The sequence below is a fragment of the Typha angustifolia genome, chromosome 8 (genome assembly GCF_048772165.1).
Source record: "Typha angustifolia cultivar Huaian chromosome 8, ASM4877216v1, whole genome shotgun sequence".
Lineage (NCBI taxonomy): Eukaryota > Viridiplantae > Streptophyta > Magnoliopsida > Poales > Typhaceae > Typha > Typha angustifolia.
In genome coordinates, this window is record NC_133246.1 from 1,899,439 (window position 1) to 1,922,781 (window position 23,343).

Below are 23,343 nucleotides of genomic sequence, written 5' to 3' on the forward strand. Positions count from 1 at the left end.
GTGATCTCTTCTATTTTCCAGCAATGGTCTAACTAATGTCTTCCATGTAACCGCCCGTAGTGATGACAATGATCAGGTGAACAGAAAAGAAATATAAAAGAAAAGCTAAAACCAAATGGCATCATAGCCAGTGCGCAACCACAAAGCATGCAGAGCAGATAGTAAAAGCTATGACTATCGTGCGTCATAAAAGAAAATCCGGTGCTAATAATGACCCGTTACACGTTCAGAAGGCAAGGCTAAACCTGAAAAATCAAAGAGATATCTGGCGAACGTCCCCTTACATTCTGATCTAATAGCAATTTGTTAGGTTTACAAACTGTTACAGTTTCTAAAAATCAGAAGCCCTCATAGATCTCTTTTGGCTGAAAAAGAGAAACTGCAGCATTTCTGTTTCATTCGGATTCAGGAGAACCACCCGGGACTAGCTGTAGAAGAAATAACCGATGATTTAGCAAGGGGCAGATGAAGATTATTAAAGAAATAAGGTTTGCTTCTGTACTAAGTTCCTGTTTAAATATTTATAGAACAGATAGAAAGGTCACTCGTGCTGCTCAATAAGTGTGAAGACATATTAAAGATTGCACGCATAATCTGTGACCTATCATGTAGAAAGGGTAACAAATATGAAACATTGAAAACATAGTCAAATGCCAGACAAGATTACAAATAACTATATTACCAGTTACAAGTATACTTAACTAATTGCATAAAACGATATAGTTTTAATAGACAAATGGAAGAGTGTCAGTTCTTTTTTCTTTATTTTTAAGAGCTTGCTTGTCAGGCTTTTCTGGAACTAGATACCAATTTAAATTGAATAAGACAGTGATCCCTTACAATAGCAATGTTGTTTCCGTTTAGCAGTATTTGATCAAGCTTCGTTATTCGGCGACCTTCAGCTGTGATTTCACTGCAAGAGATACAAAAAGGTGGCCAAATAAAAAATAATATTCAATGTTAAAGCTACCCTTAATTATTGATGGCATGCCTTGTATATTGCATCATCAATCCATAAAAACTTAAAAGAACACAAAACATGGTGCATGCCCTGCATGCTTAGAAGCCCCTGAACCGTTCTTTCACAGGTCCAAACCTTGGTGCAGATCCACTCAAATCTTATGCACCAAGGAAACATCCTACTTCGCTGCATCACAGTTGGATCATAGGTTATGATTTCAAATTTCCACAGTTCCAGGTCTCCTTTGATCTCATCCAAAAATTTTTTACAAACACTTTAAAAATTCATAACCTAGAAAACAACTCTCACAACTGATGGTTCAGAGACTTCTGGTCGTCCTTGATGTTTATTAATAAGCTCACGGATATTGACAGAGCAAAGCAATGATATTACAAGGCATATATCTCAGCATTTTTGAAGATATATAAAAGATAAGAAGAGCATTAGGTCCATATTGATATAAGTCTCCCATCCTAGAATCCAGATTTTGCCCATACTGAAGCCGGAGGAGAAACAGTGCTGTCCTTCCAATTTACTCCAGTAGAAAATAAGGAATATGCAGGACAAATTTATGACGTCTTGAAGGGTTATACAACATTTATGGGACCTCGGATACCATCAGAAATCCAGATATGCAAATGTTCCCACTGCTATGCAACTTCACACTAAAAAATATTATCAACTTAGATTTTTCACCACATTTTTATGAGGGCAAAACCCAAACTTGTCCAGATTGGTTGGCTACTCATGACAGCTTCTTTGCAGTACCAAGTAAGTGAAGGAACGAAAGGTTCCTCCTTTCATAATAATACCCTAATTTCACAATCAAGTCCACTAAAATACAACAATACTAGAAAGAATACGAGGGGTTAGGGTTTTACTATTCGGTGACATCTTCGAGCACCATGTTGACGTAGACGTCGAATCCTCTGAGAGTCCCCACGAGCTCTTTGTCCCCCTTCATGATCACCCATATCTTCGACCCAATGCACCGATCGATCAACTCTTCAAGATATAATTTGTGCCAAATGATTTTTAATTAAAACAAAAAAAATGAAGAACGACTACTACTACTACTACTACTACGAGAAGAAGAAGAAGAAGAAGAATGGTAGTGGAATCAAAACCTTAACAAGATTAAGTAGCGAAGAATCGAGAGGAGAGGAGAGGAGAGGTTTACCCGAAGGGAGGAGTTGAGAAGGGTTGCTGTGAGACATCGGAGAAGGCGGAAGATTTCTTCGACGGCCTCAGAATTTGACGGACTTATAATGAACCGGGCCAGGGTCGGAGTTCGCTTTCTAGGGTTCAAATTGGGCTCAAGTCCAAATCCACTCATAATGTTTTCAGATGACCCCTTCACGGTTTGACCCAAAAGCTTAAACAGCTACATACTAACATAATGCACCAAAAATAGGGCTACAATAATCTTAATTTGAACAATATTTAGGATATATTATTAAAATTATATATATGAGAATTTATTTTCTCTTCCTCCCTGTCTCTAAGGTTTGTTCACGCCTCTTCGCCAATCCAGCTCGGTAGGGTTCTGCCTTCCTGATATATTCTCATTCCTCCTTTGTTTCGGTCGGAGGGAGGTGAGCTTGTCAATTGTTTTTAGTTTGCTTTTTTCCTTTCTTCTTTCTGGTTGTCGCATCGATGTATTTTACCGGTGTTTTTGTAGAGTTATATGTGCCTAGAAATACAATTTTAATGTATTTAAAATACCGTAGATAGTTTTGATTTTTAAAGAAAATTAATTAAATATTAACATTAAATCCACCTCACTCGGAAGTTATCATTACCCAGAAAAGCTGCTTTATTTATTTTAATAATTCGCTTGAACTGGGTGAGAGCTGTAGCAACTTCGTACAACTTAGGTTGTAGGCCATCTCCCACTTTACGGAAACGTTCACACTTTTTTTTTCCCCCTTTTAATTAAGAAAAAGAAAAATAGAATAGAAAAATAAACGTTGCACATGATTCTGAGATCATATCAACCATGCTTGCGATCCACTTTTCTTGCACGTGGCTTGTTGGGCATTCCCTTCTCCCAAAGGCTTCTTCATAAAGAAGAAGAGGCCCCGGACACTCACTCTCAATCCCACAAAAAAGATACATTGCCCCCTTTTTCTTCCACACTATTCTATAATATTTCCATTCAATTCTCTCCCTCTCCCTCTCCCTCTCCTATCCTATTTAGGAGCTCCGTAAGCTGTGGGCACTAACTTTAATGCGGCCATGGGCCACATCACAAGCCAAAAGTCCCTTAAATCCAGCTTGGAGGATGACACCATGACCAAATTCCTCATTCGCCACTCGTTTCTCTTTAAAATAATTTATATCTTAAGTTTAAATAACAATAAAATATATTATATTTTCTTTTAGAGAAAAGTTGATTACGGACTAAACAGAATAAAGCGGGCAATAGGAGATCTCACCGTGAAACAAGATGGGCGGCTAGGGCTTTGTTTGCTCTGAATTTAGGGACTCCTTAGTAACCGGTTTGGTAATTAAATATTTTTTTTTATATCTAACTAAGTTGACTCTTCTAAAAATAATAACTATGAAATGAAATCAATTAGAGCTTAGCCTCAAACCAAACAAGACTTAAAGGACCGGAGATGTGGAAAACATCCATCCGGGAGTCTTAAACTAGAGGAGTGGCCATAGACGGGGGATTTCAAATGGTCAATTTTGAGCTCGACTCCGAAGAGTTGATGCACATCCTATTCCAGAAAAATCTGAAAGTTTTTGGGTCCTAATATTGATCGAGTGGATTAGGTTTGGGTTAGGAGGAATGAGACATGCCCCAGTTCTATTTGACTTTTTTTTTTTTTTTTTTTTAACATGTCTGAGGTTATAACAACTAGATTAGTCAGTTTACCTGCTCTTTTACTACTATAAAAAGGGAGATCTTACTATGGTTATATATCCTAAAAATTAAAATATTATTTATTAGAATTATGTATGATTTAATTAGGTTACATATACGGCTATATCACATTGTATAGCCTTATTATTTTCCTTTTTTCTATGGAAAACAATCAGACGTAGTAGACTGCAGACAATGTTTTGAAGGATTTCTGAAGGAAGAGAAGCATTCTCCTAATTAATAACGAATCAATATTGGCCGTCGTGGAGGGCTGTGATTTGCCTGATAGCAGTTCGCTGTTGGAAGCCGAGCAGGCGATCCTGACCAATCCTGATAGAAAGGTGAGAATCTAATGGTCGGTCGGTCGGTCGGTCCGTCGGTCGGCGTGGGTCGACCTGGCGCTTCTCGGATCCTTTCTCTTGCTGCAAGATCCGTTTCAAAGGACCTTGGCGTTTTTTTATTATTTTTATTATTATTATAATTTCGACTTTTAAATTATATATTTCTAGTTTACGCTATATATAAATAGCCAAATCTAAAAATAGCAGTGAGAGGGGAGAAAAGGGGAAGTGGATACCGAGAAAGAGAGAAGAGAGCAATCATTCGCTTTAAGCATTGTCTACCTTTTGCCACCTCGATCGCGTTGGTTTCTATTTCTTTATCGATCGTCACCCAGAGATCTTTGCAGGTGCCGATTCCGAATCGATTCAGTCTCTGTTATCCTCGCCATTTCTTGGTGGTTTTGATCGTGTTCAATATTGTTTCAGGTACCCGATCATCGGTGTGGTTAATCTTAGATCTTATTGTATACTTGTTTCTATCTCTCGCTTCTATCTGGTTACATTGCTGTGCGGATCATCCGATCGGATGTGCGACTTGATCGATTTTGGCATTCGATTGCTCTCGCCCGTCAGTTGCCCATTTTCTTGATTCTTTTCTCCTTGGATCGTAAGTGTGGTCGTTTGTTTTCTTCTTTTTCTTGCTTGGCTTTTTAATCTGTGCTCGGAGAATTAATTTGAGTGGATTTACGTATCACATTGGAGTGTAGTTAAAGTAACCTTCAAAGACGATCCTCCTTCATTAGAGATAAACTCTGTTTGGTTGTCTAATATTATTTTTGATCGATCTCCCTGGCATTCTGACGAGTTATTCTGATCCATGATGATGTTTCGGCGACAATGTTGGATATATAGTGGTTTTAGATTTACAGTTGTCCTTCTCCGTTGTAAGTTTCTGGAGCTAGAGTCCGATGTCAGTGCTCAGGAAGTGTATGTCGTGGGTTTTTCCCTTCTTTTGTTGTTAGTGAAGGAGCAAGAAGAAAGAGAAAACCAGAGAGAACCTTATGTATGGATTTGTGATTAGAGAAAGGCAAACTCCAGGACATGTTAAAGTGTGTACTTTTCTAACGTGAAAGTGATATAATAATATCTGAAGTTGAGGTCTAAGTTATGGATATGGTTTGCTTTAAATTAGGTAAATAAGTGTGTTCCTTTGGGTCCAGCTTGATCATGATAAACTTACAATCTTTTAGAATAATATCCATAAAATTGGATGTTATGTAAATCGTCTGTCTTTGCAGCAGCTGCAGCTGACTGACAAAATTTCTATCTATAGTATGCCTACTTCAACTATCCAAAGTATTTTTCCTATTAGCTTAGAACCATTGTGCACCAATTGGGATACTTTGATTTAACACTTTTAAGATCACAAGTCTTGTATTCAGAAGGAGTTCATAATAGGAATTACTTCAAGCTAAAACCGAAATTTTACTAACAGTAAATAGTTGTTTATTTAATTGGTTGTTGTTGATTTCTTTGGGGAGAAGTTCATAACTAATTGTTGTTTGACTTGCCATTTAGTTTTCAACTTATTTGCCACTGTGAAGGAGTTGGAGTTCTATTGAAGTGTGGAATATTTTTGAATTAATTTTGTTCCTTTTTATTTGATTTCCTTTTCTTCTGTGTCTGCAAATGAGCTATGAGCATTATACCCAACTGTGTATGTGAATATGTTCTAATAATTGATAATTACTTTTATTTTTTTTCAGCAAATAGTACCTATTTAGATTCCAGTGTCCACTAGAGGAAGCATTCCAGAAGATCTCTTAGGAATACAAAATGTCAGGTTCTGTGAAAAATCTGGATCCCGCTTTCCAAGGAGTTGGCCAGAGAGTGTATCCTTAGAATTAAATATATTTACATATACTTGCATTGTTTTCTCTCAAGTGTCAAGGTCTTTCACGTGACTGTCAGAGGATGTTCTCATCTGACCAGATATCTAACCATACGTTTGCTTTACTGTTCGAGGTGTTTCTGTAGTATTACATGGATATATAGTGTCTCATTAGCTTCATGTTCAATGTTCTTTAACATCACATAGAGGGACAGAGATCTGGCGTATTGAGAACTTTCAGCCTGTTCCTCTGCCGAAATCAGATTATGGTAAATTCTACTGTGGGGATTCATATATCGTTCTACAGGTGATTATTTCCTTTTTCTACCATTAGAATCATAGTCTAATATTTTTTCATTTTATTTTTTTAATTTTGGTACCTGAGTTTCTGCTTTGTTCCTGCTTACTGCAGACAACTTCTGGTAAAGGTGGTTCCTACCTCTATGATATTCATTTCTGGATTGGGAAAAATTCAAGTCAGGTATGTTAATATTATTTGTTTTCTGACAAATTATCTGTGATTCTGTGAGTTGTTCTCTTTTTTATTTATCTTGTGAATCATTGTAGGATGAAGCTGGAACTGCAGCAATCAAAACAGTTGAACTTGATGTAGTCCTTGGTGGGCGTGCTGTTCAGCACAGAGAAGTTCAAGGTCATGAATCTGACAAATTTCTTTCATACTTCAGACCATGTATTATTCCTCAGGAGGGAGGCTTTGCCTCCGGATTCAAAAAGCCAGAAGAGGAGAAATTTGAAACACGATTATATGTTTGTAGAGGAAAAAGAGTTGTGAAAGTCAAGCAGGTCGTGTAGCATTTTAGACATGTTCCTGTAAGTTCTAATATCGTACCAAGTATAGTGCACGGAAATACTAATACAAACATCGACTCATGCAGGTTCCATTTGCTCGCTCGTCACTGAATCATGATGATGTGTTTATCTTAGACTCCGAGCGGAAAATATATCAATTCAATGGTGCTAACTCAAACATTCAAGAAAGAGCTAAATCTTTAGAAGTAATACAACATTTAAAGGATAAGTACCATGAGGGAAAATGCGATGTTGCAATTATAGGTTAGAGAACTAACCTCTTACAAACATCATTCATGTGATTGTGCCTATGGCATTCATCTCCTACTTTCTTTAACTCTGACATTTGCATCAATAATATCAGATGATGGAAAGCTTGTGGCAGAATCAGATTCAGGAGAATTCTGGGTTCTTTTTGGTGGCTTTGCACCAATTGGCAAAAGAACTATTGGCGAAGATGACATTATTCCTGAAAAAACTCCTCCAATGCTTTATTGGTACTTTTTTTTTCTCATGCATGATATATGTAAAGTTAGTTGAGATAATGTATCGCTAGTTTGGTTCCTAAAATTTATATTTTAACAAAAAATATCTCTAGTTGAACTTTGTGACTGAATCTTTTTGAACGATTTCAACTGAGGGGGAAATTGTACAGCAGGTAATGCTTTTCCTTTTTAGTTGATAGAAGTTCTTATATTTTATTAAATAATGACAAGACTTAAAATACTCTTGAATGCAAACTTGTTGGATGAGGACTACAAGGTGTCTATTATTTATAATGATGTCTTTGAGAGTAACTCTGCCCATGTGCAACCACTGTTCCCCATGTTAGATAAGATGGATGTGCTAGGTGCTGGACAGTCGCCGTAAACTTTGCCAAGAAAACTATGAAATTGGACCCTTATAGATGAAAATCCATTTAGAAAGCCAAACTGTTGGGACCAAAAGTGTATTTGTTGTTTATGTTTTCACTAGCACCTCAGTTTAAATTGTTTGCTTAATAGCAGAAAAAATTTGTTTGAAGTTCTCTTAAAATTTTAAAATGTGTGGAAGCAGGTATTACTAGTTGGCTTTTGAATCTGCTCCTCACATTCCCTGCAAGTGATAGTAATGTTCAAATGAATATTGCAAAATCCTACTATGAGGAATATCTTTCTTCTATTATTATACAAATTAAAAGGCCTTTTCTTTTTTCTCTTTCAGTATTAATGATGGTCTGTTAAAGTTAGAAGAGAACGCAATCTCTAAAGCATTTCTGGAAAACAACAAATGTTATCTACTTGATTGTGGGGCTGAGATATTTGTTTGGGTTGGAAGGGTAACACAAGTCGAGGAGAGGAAAGCTGCAAGCAAAGCTGCTGAGGTAAACACTTGAATTTTCTTTTTAATGTTCTCCTAATTAGGTACCCTTCCTGACATATTTTCTTTGTAGGATTTTATTATAAATCAAAACAGACCAAGAGCCACACGCATTACTCAGATTATTCAAGGTTACGAAACACATTCATTCAAGTCCAACTTTGAATCATGGCCTGCTGGTACAGGTACAGGGACCTCTAGTGGTGATGATGGAAGAGGAAAAGTAGCAGGTAGCATTAGCTCTTATCTGGGATGAATGAATCTGTTTTCTATTGATCCTCAATAACATTTCCTTTTGTTTTATAGCTTTATTAAAGCAACAAGGTGTTGATGTTAAGGGAGTCTCAAAAGGTTCACCTGTCAATGAGGAAGTTCCTCCTTTGCTTGAAGGAGGTGGAAAACTTCAGGTGACATTTCTTTAGCCTGTAGAAATCTGCACTTTAGTGAGATTTTCTAGATTAGTGGAGAAAAATCCCTCTCTTCAAAAGTTAATTCATGCATATCCTTTCAGGTTTGGCGCATTAATGGCAGTGCCAAGACTCCAGTACTGAAGGAGGAGATTGGTAAATTTTATAGTGGAGATTGCTACCTTGTTCTTTATACATATCATTCTGGTGACAAGAAAGAGGAATATTTCTTAACGTGTTGGATAGGAAGGGACAGTAGTCAGGTAATAATGATGCTTCAGGATATAACCTCACACGAAAAAGACATTGTTTGTCATATATTTTCATACAAATACATATTTATTTATGGTACACTGCAATATTTTGCTAGTGGTAGATGGATATGATGTTCTCTCTCCAAATACATAAGAACTAGTTGACTTGAAATTTGCTTGTTTTGTTAAGACTTGAATAACTTCCATGGATTCTTCATTCTTGCGCTATGCTATTCTTATATTGTGTTACGTCACTGGCATTCCCCTGTGGCACGGGTATTATTTCCTTGTACCGAATAATGGGCAGAACTTTAATCGCTGGCTTATTGACTTAAACATCTGACCTAGGAATTGTTATCAAGTTCGTAGCTTACAAGAGGGACTTGCAATAAAAGATATAAGGCTGACTGGTGGATATTATATATATAATTGATTTTTTTTTTCACATTTGCTACTTTAACATCTTTATTATTTTCACTTATCTGTATGGGTCTTGCCATCTGTTTTATTGCTTCATACCAATTTTGCTATTTCCTCTATCTGAATAGATCTCATTCAGGAAATCACCTTGCCCTATCCCTAGAGCCATGTCAGATAGTGTATCTCAAATCAATAGCTGAACTTCTTGAAATATTGATTACCTTTCTTTTTTTAATTAATAATAGAATCACAGAATAATTATAAAACAATTGTGATTTTGTTCTGTAATAGGACCAACATGTGGTATTGTTTTCTTCCAGGATGATCAAATGACGGCGACTCGATTAGCTAATACCATGTGGAGTTCCTTAAAAGGAAGACCTGTTCAGGTACTCTTTCCATTTCTCTTGCTACTTTTTAAAATATACGAGTTACTGAAGGAGGTACTACGTCTGTGATTCCTGCAGGGCCGCGTTTATCAAGGAAATGAACCACCACAATTTGTTGCCCTCTTCCAACCCATGATTGTGTTGAAGGTACTTCTGCTGAAAGAATTTTGCCTCTCATGGTGTAAAGGAAGTGACAAATATGAACTTTTTGTTAATTACTTTACTGGAAAGAGCACTGCTGTACTGTCTTACTAAATGCTGTATGATTTATGCAGGGTGGGATTAGCTCTGGTTACAAGAAACTTATTGCGGACAAGAATCTGAATGATGAAACTTATACTTCTGATAGTATTGCACTAATTCGAGTATCTGGCACATCACTGCATAACAACAAGGCAGTTCAAGTCGATGCGGTATGCATTATTTTTTCTTTTATACTTTAGTATGCCCTCTGCTATACCGATTTCAACAGTTGGATATGTTGTGTTCTCCGGTTAATAAGAAGCTACTTATATGAATTTCTACCACAACTTTAAACATTATGAAGTTCATTTAATTTTTTTTTTCTTTCCCAAGTATGAGAGATGTGACATTGGTGTATACTTTTGCTTAATAATAGTTGAATTTTTTTGAATAGTTGATAATCTTAGCCATCTAGGATATATTAAAATAGCAAATATAGATGAAATGTGGTTATCATTGAGAACTGATGTGCTGCAATTTCACTTTAACATAAGGAGTGTTTCGTTTTCTGTAGATATTGAATGTTTGAAGGATCAGAAAAGAGGTTGATGACCGCATCCTGGCACTCTATACCTTAGTTGAGAAAATGATACTAATTTAAGCTGTAACTGTACTCGCACCTGTCCTCTTTCTTGTATGGAATGTCTGTGAAAATATATTGTATTATGTGATTTACAATTTCTCGCCCTATGAATCAGCTAATAATTTTCTGCATAAACTTTCCCCAAGGAGCCACTTGTCAGCATGCTTTGGCATTTGGCTTATTAAAGAGCTTTCTTTCAACTTGTAGAAGCACCAAGTATGCAAGTATTTATTGGTTTGCATATAATATGAATTTTAACAACAAAAAATACTTATGCAAGGAATCATTACCTAGCTGCACAACTGTTTATGTATGTCATCATATAGTTTTTATAGCTCCCTAAAATTAGTACTTCTATTGTCAGATTAATATGTATTTCACTATTTGTAGTTTTGTACTACCCAGAGAAATCTGTCCATTTGAATAGTTTACTCTTCTATAGAGCAACAGATATGCCCCTTGGATTTGCGCATCATTTAGCTTTCTTATGCCATCTAATATGTTATACTAGCAAATTGCTGCTTGGATGTAGACTGCAATCATTGATACGTTGCTTGGTTCGTACTATGGATTTTTTGCTACCTACTCTAGATTGTCCTATTTTTCCTCTCTTATTTCTCTCTCACATGTTGCTACTCCTTTATAGGTTACTTTCATTTGTCTTCAGCTGTAGAATGCTCTTTCAAATTTTATTGTTGTTGACAAAAATAGCTGATTTAAATATTTCCAATTTTCCATGTGTTTCTATTTGATGAAGTGTACTCATTATCCTTTCAGGTGGCAACATCTTTGTGCTCCACAGATTGTTTCCTGTTGCAATCTGGAAACTCATTATTCACATGGCATGGAAATTCAAGCACTCTTGAGCAGCAACAATGGGCTGCAAAAGTAGCAGAATTTTTGAAGGTCTAATTCCCACAAATTATACAGTGTTTTAGCTTTCTTGCATCTACCAAACCTAACTATGCTTCATCTTATTTTTGTATTGTTCTTACCGTTATTAAAAAAACATAGATGTTTTTGTGCTGAACCAGAATTACTAATACTGAGTTCAATAATTCACTTAATTCATTGGTGCTGTATATCATTAAACTGAGTACTCTAATACTGGACTATTTAGTTTAATGTTCTTTCCAATATGATGCTTATGATTTATTCTCCATTAATCGAACTCTTGGAAGCCCTTGTTGAGATCAAGCAGTGGAATGTGCGTGCTGCACTTACTCTTTCTAGATTTTTGGTTCTTTCTTCTGGTTGGGTGAGGTGCAATCTGACATAATTTTTCAACCTATTCTTATTGGGGTGATAATGAGCCAAGAAGCCTAGGCTTTATTTAGTTATAGGACTCTACCAACCTGTTGGGCTGCCGGCATAGTATGCATAAATCTGGCCTAAGCCTAGACACTACTGGGAGCTGCTATTGGTCCAGATGGCAATTTTTAGTTCATTCAGCCTAAATTTAGTATAGACTTCCTGAAGCTGTCATTTCTTATTTTCCCCAATCAGGCCTAGGTCCTCGAAAGCTCAAGTCTAAGTTTGAAGTTTTCGATCTCAGGCCAGGCCATTGTGCTGTTGGGCTGGTCCAACCTATTGACAAACTTACATTTTGTTCCCCGAAGGACCAACTGAGTAAAATATAAGTTGGAAACTTATGAAAGACGGTCTGTTGAAATGACCAGAGGGGAAAATTGAGGTTACAAATTTAAAAGGACTTCACTAGTTCACTCAGGAAGACAGTTCATTTGTTCTCGAGGTGAATTTGTATAGACTATAGATTTATTCCCTTTAGTTTGACCACTCGACTTATATCTAATCAACATTTCAAATTGTATTAAAAGCCTACCTTCAATTTTGATAGTTGTAAGTACTCTTTGCGTGGTATTTTGGTTTAGGACTAGCATTATGTTTTTGTGATCCATTTAAGAGTGAACCAGAGCTGATGTGCATTTAGAATTTATCTACTTGTTGGTATTAACTGACAGTTTGCCATTATTTTTACTTTTGGTCATTTCCGATAAACAAGTATATAAAAGGAAAAAGAGTTGATTGGCAGAAACATCAGGCAAAAGACTTTCTTTTGTTTTGGGTTCTATTGTCTTTAGACTTTTTTTCCATTTGACAAGTATCTATACATGGGCCAGTTTTCTCTTAACCAAAAGCACTCTTTAACCTTTTCTAAAACAAGTAGATAGATGTTATCATTATTCAACTGTTGCCTCTTTAGAAAGTCTTGGCTCATTTTCTTTTCTTCCAAAAAAATTTATAGTGAACTGTAGCTATAATGTTAAGAAATAAAAAAGAATTATCTAGCTATAATGACTAAATATAGTGTAATAGTGACAAAAATGTTTAGAAATCTTTGGTTATGACAAATTTGTTTGTATCATTGGACTCCTTTTGCTTGTTTTAGATGGATACTGGTCTTACCATCCCACTTCATTTGGCTTACTTTTTTATTTCCTATCCTACAGCCCGGTGTTGCACTGAAGCACACTAAAGAGGGAACAGAGACCTCCGCCTTTTGGTTCGCTCTTGGAGGAAAGCAAAGTCTTTCCACCAAAAAGGTCACACAAGAAGTCATTAGAGATCCTCATTTATATACCTTTTCATTAAACAAAGGTTAGATTAAATTTTGAGAATTTTCTTTTTCTTTCATGTAATTTTCAATTAGTTTATGTATTTTTACCTTTGGCCTGACCCTATCTTATCTTTGCTTTTGTGTTTGGATGACAACTCCTCAGGAAAGATAGAGGTTTGCAAACTTACCACTAGCCTGATATAATATTCAATTTCTGATTTATTTATCTCCTGCATTTTTTTTAATTCCCATATTTCAATGATTATCCTTTTCTGCTTTCAGGTTGATGAGGTTTTTAATTTCTCTCAAGATGATTTATTGACGGAGGACATATTGATACTTGATACACATGCTGAGGTCTTCGTATGGGTCGGTCATTCTGTGGATTCGAAGGAGAAACAGAAGGCACTTGATATAGGACAAGTATGTATTGAAGTTTCTCCTTTCCTGTTGATGTATACATGTAGCATCTAATCAATCAGAAGTTCTTGTTTTTCCACAGAAATACATTAACCTTGCCGTGTCTCTAGAAGGGTTATCTCATGATGTGCCACTTTATAACGTCGCAGAAGGAAATGAACCATGTTTCTTCACGACATACTTCTCCTGGGATGCCACAAAGGCGATGGTAATTTAATTTTTTTTTTATGCAGTAAAAAAATGAAATTTAATAGTGTAAGCTTACAATGTTGCCTTATAAGAAACTCTAGTGTGCATGGTAAGCAGTAGTAGGTTTTCTAATGCAGATAACTACGACACGTTTGCATAATATGTTGTAGAGATAAAGGATTTACTTGCATTGGTGTGTTTTCTCATCTTTCTGATCTGCATGAAATTTGATTTTCTTCTAGTATGTTTTACACTTTATATGCAGAACTAAAACTAATGACAACCAAACCTTTTGCCCCAACTATTTCTGGTCGGCTGTATACAGACCTATAGATGTTAAACAAATTTCATTTGTTTTTCTGATTGCTTGTTATAAACTAGAAGATTATCCTTTTTCTTGTTAAATATTGCACCATTGCATATTGCTTGCTGTTGTAGGCTAAGATGTTATCTTTGATATTAAGCAGGTTCAAGGAAATTCATTTCAAAAGAAGCTCTCACTTCTTTTTGGGACATCAGCGCATGCTTCAGAGGTAAATTGTTTCAGATCATTTGTTCTTGGTGAATGTAACTTACCTATAGCAATAATCTCAATATGCATTTGGCTATGTATACCTGGAAAGGTTTCTTACATATGATGGTGCATAGGATTGATTATAAACGGGCCACCCTTGCCCTTTAGACCACACAACCATAATGCAGCTCAGAGGCCCAAAAAACTGGTGACATATTGGCCCAACTGGGCACTAAGGCCCATATGCCAAAATTTAGTTCTCTAAACATGCACAAGAAGATCTGGATTCAATCCCATTGGCAGGGGGACAAATTTTTCACAGTTCATATCTTTATATGTCTTAAGAAATATGCCATCCTAGTGCACTGTAGTACACTGATATATCTTGTTCAAGTTCTGATCTTTTGTTCTAATTTTACAGTACCACCAGCAAATTTCTTGCTTGTGAAATGTTGTTCGCCGGTTGATGCCATCACTGTTCTTAATCTAATTGCTTAATGTACTAAAACTGGATATATTATCAGATTGTGTTTGTCCACAAATAATTATGTATGTGTATCTTAGTGATCTAGTCATATCTGCATCCTCAGTTTGAAACTTAATCGTACTAGCCTCTATTAAGTCTCACCAATATATTTGTTAATAAAGTGCTTATGTAATTATTGGCATTCATGTGTAATTAATATTCTTTTCTTTGATTATGTCAGTCTAATGATAAGTCAAACTCAAGTAATGGTGGTCCAACCCAAAGGGCATCAGCAATGGCAGCCTTATCTTCTGCACTAAATCCATCTTCCAAAGCCAAAACTGTATCTCCAAAGCCATTGCGTCCAAGCCAAGGTTCTCAAAGAGCAGCTGCAGTTGCTGCACTATCAGCTGTTCTAACTGCTGAACAAAAGGGACCCTCTGATTCCACTGCTCGATTCAGCAGAGGTTCTTCTCCAGTAGCACGGAAGACTATCAGCAGAGGTTCTTCCCCAATAGCACAGAAGAATATGAGCAGAGGTTCTTCCCCAGTACCACAGAAGAATATGAGCAGAGGTTCTTCCCCAGTACCACCAAAGACTATCACAGGTAAGATGGCTTCTTTTATTAAAAATAAATGTTACTTTTGCTGGAATATTACAAGTTTATGACCTTGCTGCCATCTTTGACTTTTTATGCTGAACAAATTTTGAATGTCATATTTAATACAATTTAAATGCAGTAATGCAAGCATATGTTATTTATGTCCAAGCTGGTATTGAGTTGCTATCATTTCAAACCTATTTATCTAAAGGGATGATTATTATGTGATATTATCCTGAATAAATTATAAGTGTAAGGTCATTTCCTGATTGCTCCTGGAGAGATCTAGGGTAAAAATTTTCAAAGTTTAATCCTGATGTTTGAGAAATCTTTAGCGTCATGGCTGTCTGAATTCCATAACATATTGAAGCAACAATAAAGTGGATTCCTTGATATAATGTAGTTCATGCATAAAGGCTTACTTTCGTAACTGATGCAGCACCTTTGAAGTCTGAAATTGCTGCCTCTGAGGCGGGGGATTCCTTAGAGGTTCCTGTTAAGAAAGAAGCTATAGAGGGAGACAGATTGGTGGCCAAGAGCAATGGAACTGATTCTGAGCCGAGACAAGAACCAAAGATAGATGAGAATGGAGGAGAAACCACATTTAGCTATGAACGGCTGAAAGCCAAGTCGAGCAACCCTGTTAGCGGAATTGATTATAAACGAAGAGAGGTTTGCAGTTCAGAACTCACTTTCTTTTAAATTACGGTATCTTTAAAGAAAAAGGACCCGGGAGTTAGAATTGTTTACAAAAGGATATTGATTTGTAATGTTTTGAATGTTCAAGGTTAAGAAAGAGTCACTCTTTTATTTTGTTTTATTGTTGCACTCTGTAGGCCTACCTATCTGATGCCGAGTTCCAGACAGTTCTTGGTATGACTAAAGAGACATTTTATAGGCAGCCCAGGTGGAAGCAAGATGTGCTGAAAAGAAAGTCGGATCTCTTCTAAGTGTATGCATTCATGACAGGGTGCAGCTCTCTAGGTCGTATATTTATTGTTATACTGTTTGTATTTTTTTGCTTTGTCATCTCTGTTCTGGGTGATGCATTCATATTTTCTATTAGGCTTTGCTTGCGGTTGATGTCATGCTGCTCCCTGGTGGTTGTGCGACATATAGGGCATTCTTCCATTTTTTTTCTGTACATGAGCGTTTGATGTTTCAACATGATGGGTCTCCATAGTTGTTCAGTTTGTTTGGAGTAAGGTTCACAAGTATATATATTTGTTTGATTTGATACATATAGATTGTATCTAGTTAAATACAGTACATAATTATGTGTATTGCATTGAGATGCAGGAGAAAGTTTTGATATAAATCCTTGTTGCTCTTACAATATTCTTTGCTATTTATGCCGTAATTTGCATGGAGGATGCCTCTGCTATATTAATCCTTGAAAGCTTTTCCTGAGTGCTTCCGTATGGCAAGATATATGACTTCTGCATTAAATCTTGGTCAAGTATGGTTTCGTATTTTTACGTTGCACGCTATTCAAATTAGACATTTTTCACTTTTGACTGAAAAGACATGGGATGGTAAGAAATGATGTTTTTGCTCACCCTTACATGCCTTTTTTTTTTTCTTTTTCTTTTTAACTCATCAAGGTTGTGTAAAGTTTAAAGCGGTAGTGTACTCCAATAATTAATCCACTTGTTTTGACCCAAAACCTAATTTATTGAGTACAGATCTTAGGATTCATATTTCGATTAGCTATTGATTTTGATTCGATCTGGTTGTTGGATTTGACATAATCCGGTGTGCAGTGTGCTTCATATTGGGGTCCATGCTATAGTATCTAATTAGTTGTTGGCTGAGTGATTCAAGAGCATCTTATCTAATTATTGCTCACAGAAGAAATGCCTGTCCTTTATGCTTTAAAGAAAAGGTCCCGTACGCTTTCATCTGAAAACAAGTAAGGTACAAAATCCCAAAGGTCGATCATTCCAATCTTTACAAAGATACCTTTTAAAAATTTAGAGATCTTCTGCAATTGATTCAAGAACGCCTAACCTAGTTCAGTAATTAAATATTTTTAAAATTTTTTTTTATGTCTAATTAAGTTTACTTTTTAAAATATCAAATCTAAAAAATATGACTAATTAATTGAATTTGAGACTTAGTCTTAAACTAAGAGAGGCAGCCTGAGCATGTGATAATAGAATGAGCAGCTTGATTGTTAGAAAGCCCTTAGAAAGGGAGACATAGACAACCACCTCTTGGACCGTAAAAAAGTGGACGTTGAAGTCTCTCTTCCCACAAAGGCTTTAACAAAAGGAGTTAAAACACGACAATTATGTGCATGTGACAAGTCGGTTCCTTGCCACCACTTCTATATATATATATTTTTTTCAAATGCACTTCTCCTTCAATTGGGTGACCTCGACATCAGAGATGACAAAACTTGATATTAAATTCAACTAACGGGACTAGAACGATAACTAAGATGACGCAGCTGATATTAAATTCAACTAACAGGGCCAGAAAGATTGATCAAATTGTTGGTATTCTTATGCCATTGCATATTCCCAGTGTCCACCCAAGCCATCAATCACCTAGAAAGGCTAAAATCATGAAGGCCAATGCCTTCTGGAAATTTCCTGCTTGTCTGACCATTTTTATGCTTGCCTCCTTCAAGTGGTTAGATAAGTTTTTCTCTTCTTTCTTTTTTGTTAAAATATTATATCCGTTCTGTCCTTTACTGCAGCATCCACTTATCAAATACCTTGGCCAAAAATTGCATATAATAGAACATATACTTCCCAATTTTAATGCACCTACGTCACATGGTAGATATACATATACATATTCTCAGGAGTGCGCTTTAAGATTCGTGCGACTCGGAGATCGATCTTTCTTCCGTCCATCGTTACATCTGGCTCACCTTTTTTTTTTTTTTTTAAGGCTTTTAAGCCCATGAGATAGATACACTGTACATACAAGCCTCGGTTATTGCTTGTGGTGCATGCAACTACTCCTCCTCAGTTATCCTTGTGGAGACCCAGGAGGCGGAGATGGTGATGCGTGTCCGGTGGGTGGTCGTCCATCTTCTGCCTCTCGGCCTGCATCCAACGCCCATCGTGAGCCCTGATCATGCCTTTGTTCTCGTCCTGCCGCCAGAAGGGCGGCACCTGGTGGTGGTCTTTAAGGAAGTCACAGGCCTTGTTCACCAGAGCTGGATCCCTCCCACTCGCTAACACAAACCTCTTACCCTTCCCGTGGTACCTATTATATTAATTATATTATTATGAAACATGCCTGACGATTAAAGTATGGACAGGATAATAATAAGTAATCATCTCAACATACACAGCTGTGTTCATTAAACTAAGTTTTCCATGGTTCAGATGACAGCTAAAGCTAATAAGTTATACATGTTACCATTTGCAATTCCCAAGAAGTGGGCTGTTTGTTTATAGTTTGACTATAACTAAGCTTTTAGCATTTTTCTTGCTGATTAAGTAGTAAATTAGCATGAGAAGATCTACCCACAGGTGAGTTAAGTAAATAAACATACCCATCGAGTAAATGGAGGTGAGCCTCCAAGTTATGGAAGCAAGAAGGATCACTAGTCTCCTTCAAGAACGGGGAGTGCTTATGATCCAAAGCCAACTCCACCCCGACGTGGCTATAACTCCACGGCAACCACTCGGCCAACCTCCTCACGGATTCGGGCATCCGCTCATTGATGAAGATCCCAGGAACCTTAGGCACCGTATCATGCACGTTCACGATTCTCAAAGCTTTCACGCCTAACCCTTCGAACCTCTCTTTGAACCTTCCATTACCAACCCTAGGTCCGGAGAAGGAGAACACGGTCGTCGCCGTTCTTTTACCGCCGGCACCGACGTTGGCCCCCGTCTCGGCAATGTCGTAGGCGCTTAGCATCGCCAAGGCGCTGCCTAAGCTGTGTCCGGTGACGGATATGCTCACCTCCTCCCCGGCATTGGTGTAGTGGTCGACGAGCTTGCGCACCTCGGTGAGCACCTATGTTATTAGAATATATAACAAAAAAATTAAAATTAAAATCTATTGTAATTTTTTTAATCGACTTTTAAGCATCATTTTAGAGTAGTCGGTGAGGTGAGCTGCAGACCTGCTCTCGCGCAGAGTACTTGCAGAAGCGGCAGTTTGGGTCCTTGTCAGTATACAAGTCGGCGAAACCGGACTCGACCTTCACTGACTCGTCCGGGCACGGGATCCCCTCGTCGGCCACCGGCCGGAGGAAGTCCATGAGGTCCGCGACCCACTCGAGCCGCGTTATCGTCCCCCGCCACGCCACCACGATGTCCCTCCGCCCGAGCCGGGCGGCCGACACGTCGGACGCCACCGCCACGTAGCCGATCCAGTTGGCGCGCTGGCTCCACGTCTTGTTGGCGGCTCTCGAGGTGGTGAAGAAGTTGGGGAGGGTGATGTTTGACGTGGCGTAGAGATACCTGGTGACTTCATACCCGCAGGCGGCCATTCCGAGGGAGGGGAAGAACTTGCGGCGGTTGTACTTGCAGCTGCCGCAGTAGCGGGAGAAGGGGTCGTAGTCGAACGCGTCGTAGCAGGCCTGTGCGAACTCCCCGTATCGGATCAGCTCGGCCCGGAGGAGCGGATCCATAGGATCCAATAACCCAGCCCAGTCGAGCACCCCTTGGATCTCGCGCCATCTCTCGGTCAACGGGTAGTGCCGCTTCCCCTCTTCTTGGTTGAGGACTTCGAGCTCCGCGAGGATGGAGGAGAGGGCGGTGGCGGAGTCGTCTCTCATGGCGGAGGGTAGACGTGTAATTTTCGATTTCTCACGGCCGCCGGCGCTTAGGGTTCGAACCGGATTGGCTTTGTAACTAGAGGAGAAGAGAGACGGAGGAGAGTGGCGGTGGCGGTCGTGGGGGATTAGGGCGGGGATAGATTGGGGGAGTTTTGGGCATGGGATTGCCATCTTGGAGTCAGTCAGGTCAGGAGGATGGAGGAGATGGAGGTTAATTTACATATATATGTGTATATATAGGGGTTTGATCGGAAAAATGCAGGGGATAATAAAGTAAATATATTTTAATCTTGGCCTCAAATGTGAAACACATGGTTGACTAATGATTGATGGTCCATAAAGTACAACGCTACAACGCCGAGTTCACGACTAAAATTGACTCATTTTTACCCCCTTTTTATTTTTTATAATCGAAATAGATTACCTTCAAACTTATTTACTAGAGAGGATCTAATTTATTATATTCCTAACAAAAACACTGAACTAATTAATTCAGTATTTTTATTATGAGATAATATTTTTTTCTAAACAGCTAAAAGACTAAGTTAAAAACATTTATATACATAAAGCGCTGAACAAATTAGCGTCGTTTTAGGACTAGACAAAAACGTCAAACTGATCAACGTTTTTACTTAGAAAAAAAAAATACCGATTAGATCAGCTTTTTTGTTAGTTGGTAAATAAGTCTCAGATATTTTGGAACAGAATTAGTTTGGTCAAAAACTGCTACAACGCCCACTCTCCATTCCTGGGGCCTGGGGGTGTATATTTTCTAAAAAGGTCCCTCTATTAGTGGGGGATGTATAGGATAAGTATTCCCAACTCAATTATTCAGGATATAGATTTTATCTCTTCTAACCACATGTTTTATTGAAGCAGTGTCAAACTAAAATACCTAACAAGTAGCAGCAGTATTGGGCTTTTCTGAAAGTGAAATGAACCAAGCTGCACCTTCCACTCACTTTCCCTGCTTTGAATTCAATACATATATTACAAAACAATTAATTTGTTATTTAGATTTATAGCTATTTCCCCAATTACCTATTGATTAATTAGAATATGAGTTAGCTTGTTGTACAAGGAGTACAGCTGGGTAGGTAAAATAGTTTATTTAATAGTAAATGCGTGTAATAATTATTAATTAAAGCACAAACAGTAGGTACCACCACCTCGCGACAACAAACGGTTGTAGGGTCGATTCCTAGATGTGGAAAAATAAAATGTTTATTTGCATGTCCGGATTAGTTTGACTCTCACCGTCGATTTGACTCAGAGTAATAGCTATTAGCCTATTACTCGATAGCGTTTAACTCGCAGGTATTGACACTCTCTGAGTAATAGTTATGATTTATATTTGACCACAAGCCCTTAAATTAATTTATTTATTATTATTATTATTTTTTAAAAAAGAAGAAGATTATTTTGTATTTTTTAGGTAATAAAATTCGGATAATATACCAGCCAACTATACATTAACTACTCTAAAAATTTAAATTATTAGACAATAGTGATTTTATATTATACATTATAATACTCTTTTTTTTTTTTTTACTTTTGAGCTTAAAAACTATTTTAATAGCCTGAACAAATGGATCTAAATTAAATAGATATATATCTTATAATTTTAGACAGCGAATTTATTTTCAGTAGGATTTAAACTCAAAGCTTTTTCTCCGATATTATTTTAATGGGAATTTTATAAATGACATCCTATATTTTATATATTTTATAATTCACATATTGTCTTTGAAGTTTTTATAATCTGACATCTATTTTTTTTATAATTCTCATTTGGTGAAAATAACGTTAGAGTGTTAAACGAGAATTATATAGAAAAAGTAGGAGTTGAGTTACAAAATTATCAAAGACGGATCGTGAATCGTAAAATAGGTAAAATATAGGATGTGATTTATATAATAACATATATTAATTTATTGACTATTTTAAACATCCTTTTCGGGATTCTTAGGAGGATGGACTCTGGTTTAAAAAAAGCACATGAGATAAAGGAGAAAAATTGGTTGCGTGCTCTAATTATTATTAGCTTTTGGCAATTATAGAAATTTATGAATAATGTCTGCCATAATAATAAAAAGGAAGACCTCGAAAAAGTTTGGGCTCAATCTTTATGTTTATCGTTGAATATATTAATAATTAACCTATCATTTCTACGAAACCAAATTTCTTTACTGTTTTGGGTGGGAACAACCACAACCCGAGTAGCAAATGGTTAATAGAAATGACTTTTTCGTGAGCTGAATAGAGTTGGCTTCGTAGTTCGACAAATTAACAGTGAGCCTATAATTATAGATATTCGATATTGATATTTTAGTTCAACACTCTATGTGGAGGCAACGAGAATGAGAGAGGCTTTACTCTTTTTATGGGGCAACACTATCCCAGATTTCTGAATTAAATCTATGACATTATTTAAACTAACTCATTATTATTAAAATTATAAAATTACTCATATATATATATATATACATACAATGTGAAGCTAATTACGTTGCTGATCGATTAGCTGAAAGGTGAAGATCAGGAGTTTTGGTTGTACTTAGGTTAGGTCTTCGATTCTAACTTTATAACCGAAATAGCTAATATATAAATTTATCTTTCTTTTATAAAATAAAAAAAAAAGGGATGGAAGAGTTCTCTTCTATCTGCTTTCAACTAGACAGGTTGTAGTGTAGCACTTTGTACAGAATTCTAGATGTTGTTCAATTAATAAATAAAAAATGAATGGCCTAACTCCTCATGAAAGCTACAATGCTTGAATCTATTGCTCCAGCTGTAAAAGCTCACTATATATCTTATCACAAGGACCACCAGTGGTCAATTCCCTATCTATTTGAGAGCAGGTAAGAGGCTAGATATGGAATCCAACCAGGTCATTATCTACTTTCCTGGTTAACCCTATTGCAGTTGGACACTAATTATCGTCAAAGTTTTCAATGGTGATTAAAAAGGAGTTTTCCAGAAAGCTTAATTATATCTTTACCTCCTTAATTTTTAGTCTATATCATTTTTACCCTCTCTCTCTCTCTCTCTCAAAAAAAAGGGCAGGTAGATGCACCCCTAAAGCTATTTAAACCTATCGAGTCTCGTCGGTTAATACTTCATTAAAAATTCTAATAGAGATAACCTTAAAATTTTGATCTAATTTAATATGCGGATAAAAAAAAATATCCATATCTTCTCTTTTAGCGATACCGGTGAAAATGATACTAAGTAATAGTATGAGACATATAAATAATTTAAGAGTGACATATTTTATTGTAACTTAGCTTATAACATTCACTTGAACCTGGAATTAAACCATTGAGAGGAAAGCTTTTGCATAGTGACTCTAAT

The 23,343-nt window shown here is 36.9% G+C and overlaps 3 protein-coding genes across 6 annotated transcripts; 1 reads left to right on the plus strand and 2 right to left on the minus strand.

The window, feature by feature from the left end:
• Positions 1–159: 159 nt before the first annotated feature.
• Positions 160–2,282, minus strand: LOC140765970 (sm-like protein LSM5). Its single transcript, XM_073105325.1, has 4 exons — positions 2,142–2,282; positions 1,843–1,966; positions 841–913; positions 160–428 (listed from the first exon to the last, which is right to left on the minus strand). The coding sequence occupies exons 1-4, from the start codon at positions 2,176–2,178 to the stop codon at positions 396–398; spliced, it is 267 nt and encodes an 88-aa protein (XP_072961426.1). The 5' UTR covers positions 2,179–2,282; the 3' UTR covers positions 160–395.
• A 2,096-nt stretch (positions 2,283–4,378) lies between these two features.
• Positions 4,379–16,575, plus strand: LOC140765587 (villin-2). 4 transcript variants are annotated; one of them, XM_073104745.1, is made up of 24 exons: positions 4,379–4,521; positions 4,601–4,781; positions 5,881–6,006; positions 6,213–6,312; positions 6,418–6,486; positions 6,573–6,809; positions 6,902–7,079; positions 7,180–7,312; positions 8,019–8,178; positions 8,248–8,404; positions 8,481–8,581; positions 8,686–8,844; positions 9,576–9,644; positions 9,723–9,791; positions 9,920–10,057; positions 11,248–11,376; positions 12,942–13,089; positions 13,212–13,222; positions 13,331–13,471; positions 13,551–13,676; positions 14,125–14,190; positions 14,879–15,245; positions 15,679–15,911; positions 16,076–16,575. In XM_073104745.1, exons 3-24 carry the CDS (start codon positions 5,951–5,953, stop codon positions 16,187–16,189), a joined length of 2,961 nt encoding a protein of 986 aa, XP_072960846.1. In that variant the 5' UTR covers positions 4,379–4,521; positions 4,601–4,781; positions 5,881–5,950; the 3' UTR covers positions 16,190–16,575. The 4 variants fall into 4 exon arrangements, with proteins under 4 accessions (XP_072960846.1, XP_072960847.1, XP_072960848.1 ...); XM_073104747.1 differs by having other exon boundaries at positions 4,386–4,521; positions 4,631–4,781; XM_073104746.1 differs by lacking the exon at positions 4,601–4,781 and having other exon boundaries at positions 4,380–4,600.
• Positions 16,576–17,973: 1,398 nt separating this feature from the next.
• Positions 17,974–20,195, minus strand: LOC140765804 (phospholipase A1-Igamma1, chloroplastic-like). The gene is made up of 3 exons (XM_073105055.1): positions 19,333–20,195; positions 18,754–19,223; positions 17,974–18,461 (listed from the first exon to the last, which is right to left on the minus strand). Exons 1-3 carry the CDS (start codon positions 20,158–20,160, stop codon positions 18,218–18,220), a joined length of 1,542 nt encoding a protein of 513 aa, XP_072961156.1. The 5' UTR covers positions 20,161–20,195; the 3' UTR covers positions 17,974–18,217.
• Positions 20,196–23,343: the final 3,148 nt, after the last annotated feature.

Bases quoted from the DNA above. Each gene is read 5' to 3' on its own strand.
- LOC140765970 (XM_073105325.1), bottom strand. From the start codon at position 2,178: ATGTCTCACAGCAACCCTTCTCAACTCCTCCCTTCGG. The intron at 1,967-2,141 runs GTAAACCTCTCC...TATATCTTGAAG, and splicing joins TTCTCAACTCCTCCCTTCGG to AGTTGATCGATCGGTGCATT. The intron at 429-840 runs GTAAGGGATCAC...TTTCTTCTACAG, and splicing joins ACGGAAACAACATTGCTATT to CTAGTCCCGGGTGGTTCTCC.
- LOC140765587 (XM_073104745.1), top strand. From the start codon at position 5,951: ATGTCAGGTTCTGTGAAAAATCTGGATCCCGCTTTCCAAGGAGTTGGC. The intron at 6,313-6,417 runs GTGATTATTTCC...TGCTTACTGCAG, and splicing joins ATTCATATATCGTTCTACAG to ACAACTTCTGGTAAAGGTGG. The intron at 14,191-14,878 runs GTAAATTGTTTC...TGATTATGTCAG, and splicing joins CATCAGCGCATGCTTCAGAG to TCTAATGATAAGTCAAACTC.
- LOC140765804 (XM_073105055.1), bottom strand. From the start codon at position 20,160: ATGGCAATCCCATGCCCAAAACTCCCCCAATCTATCCCCGCCCTAATC. The intron at 19,224-19,332 runs GTCTGCAGCTCA...CTAATAACATAG, and splicing joins AGTACTCTGCGCGAGAGCAG to GTGCTCACCGAGGTGCGCAA. The intron at 18,462-18,753 runs GTATGTTTATTT...TTAATATAATAG, and splicing joins CACCTCCATTTACTCGATGG to GTACCACGGGAAGGGTAAGA.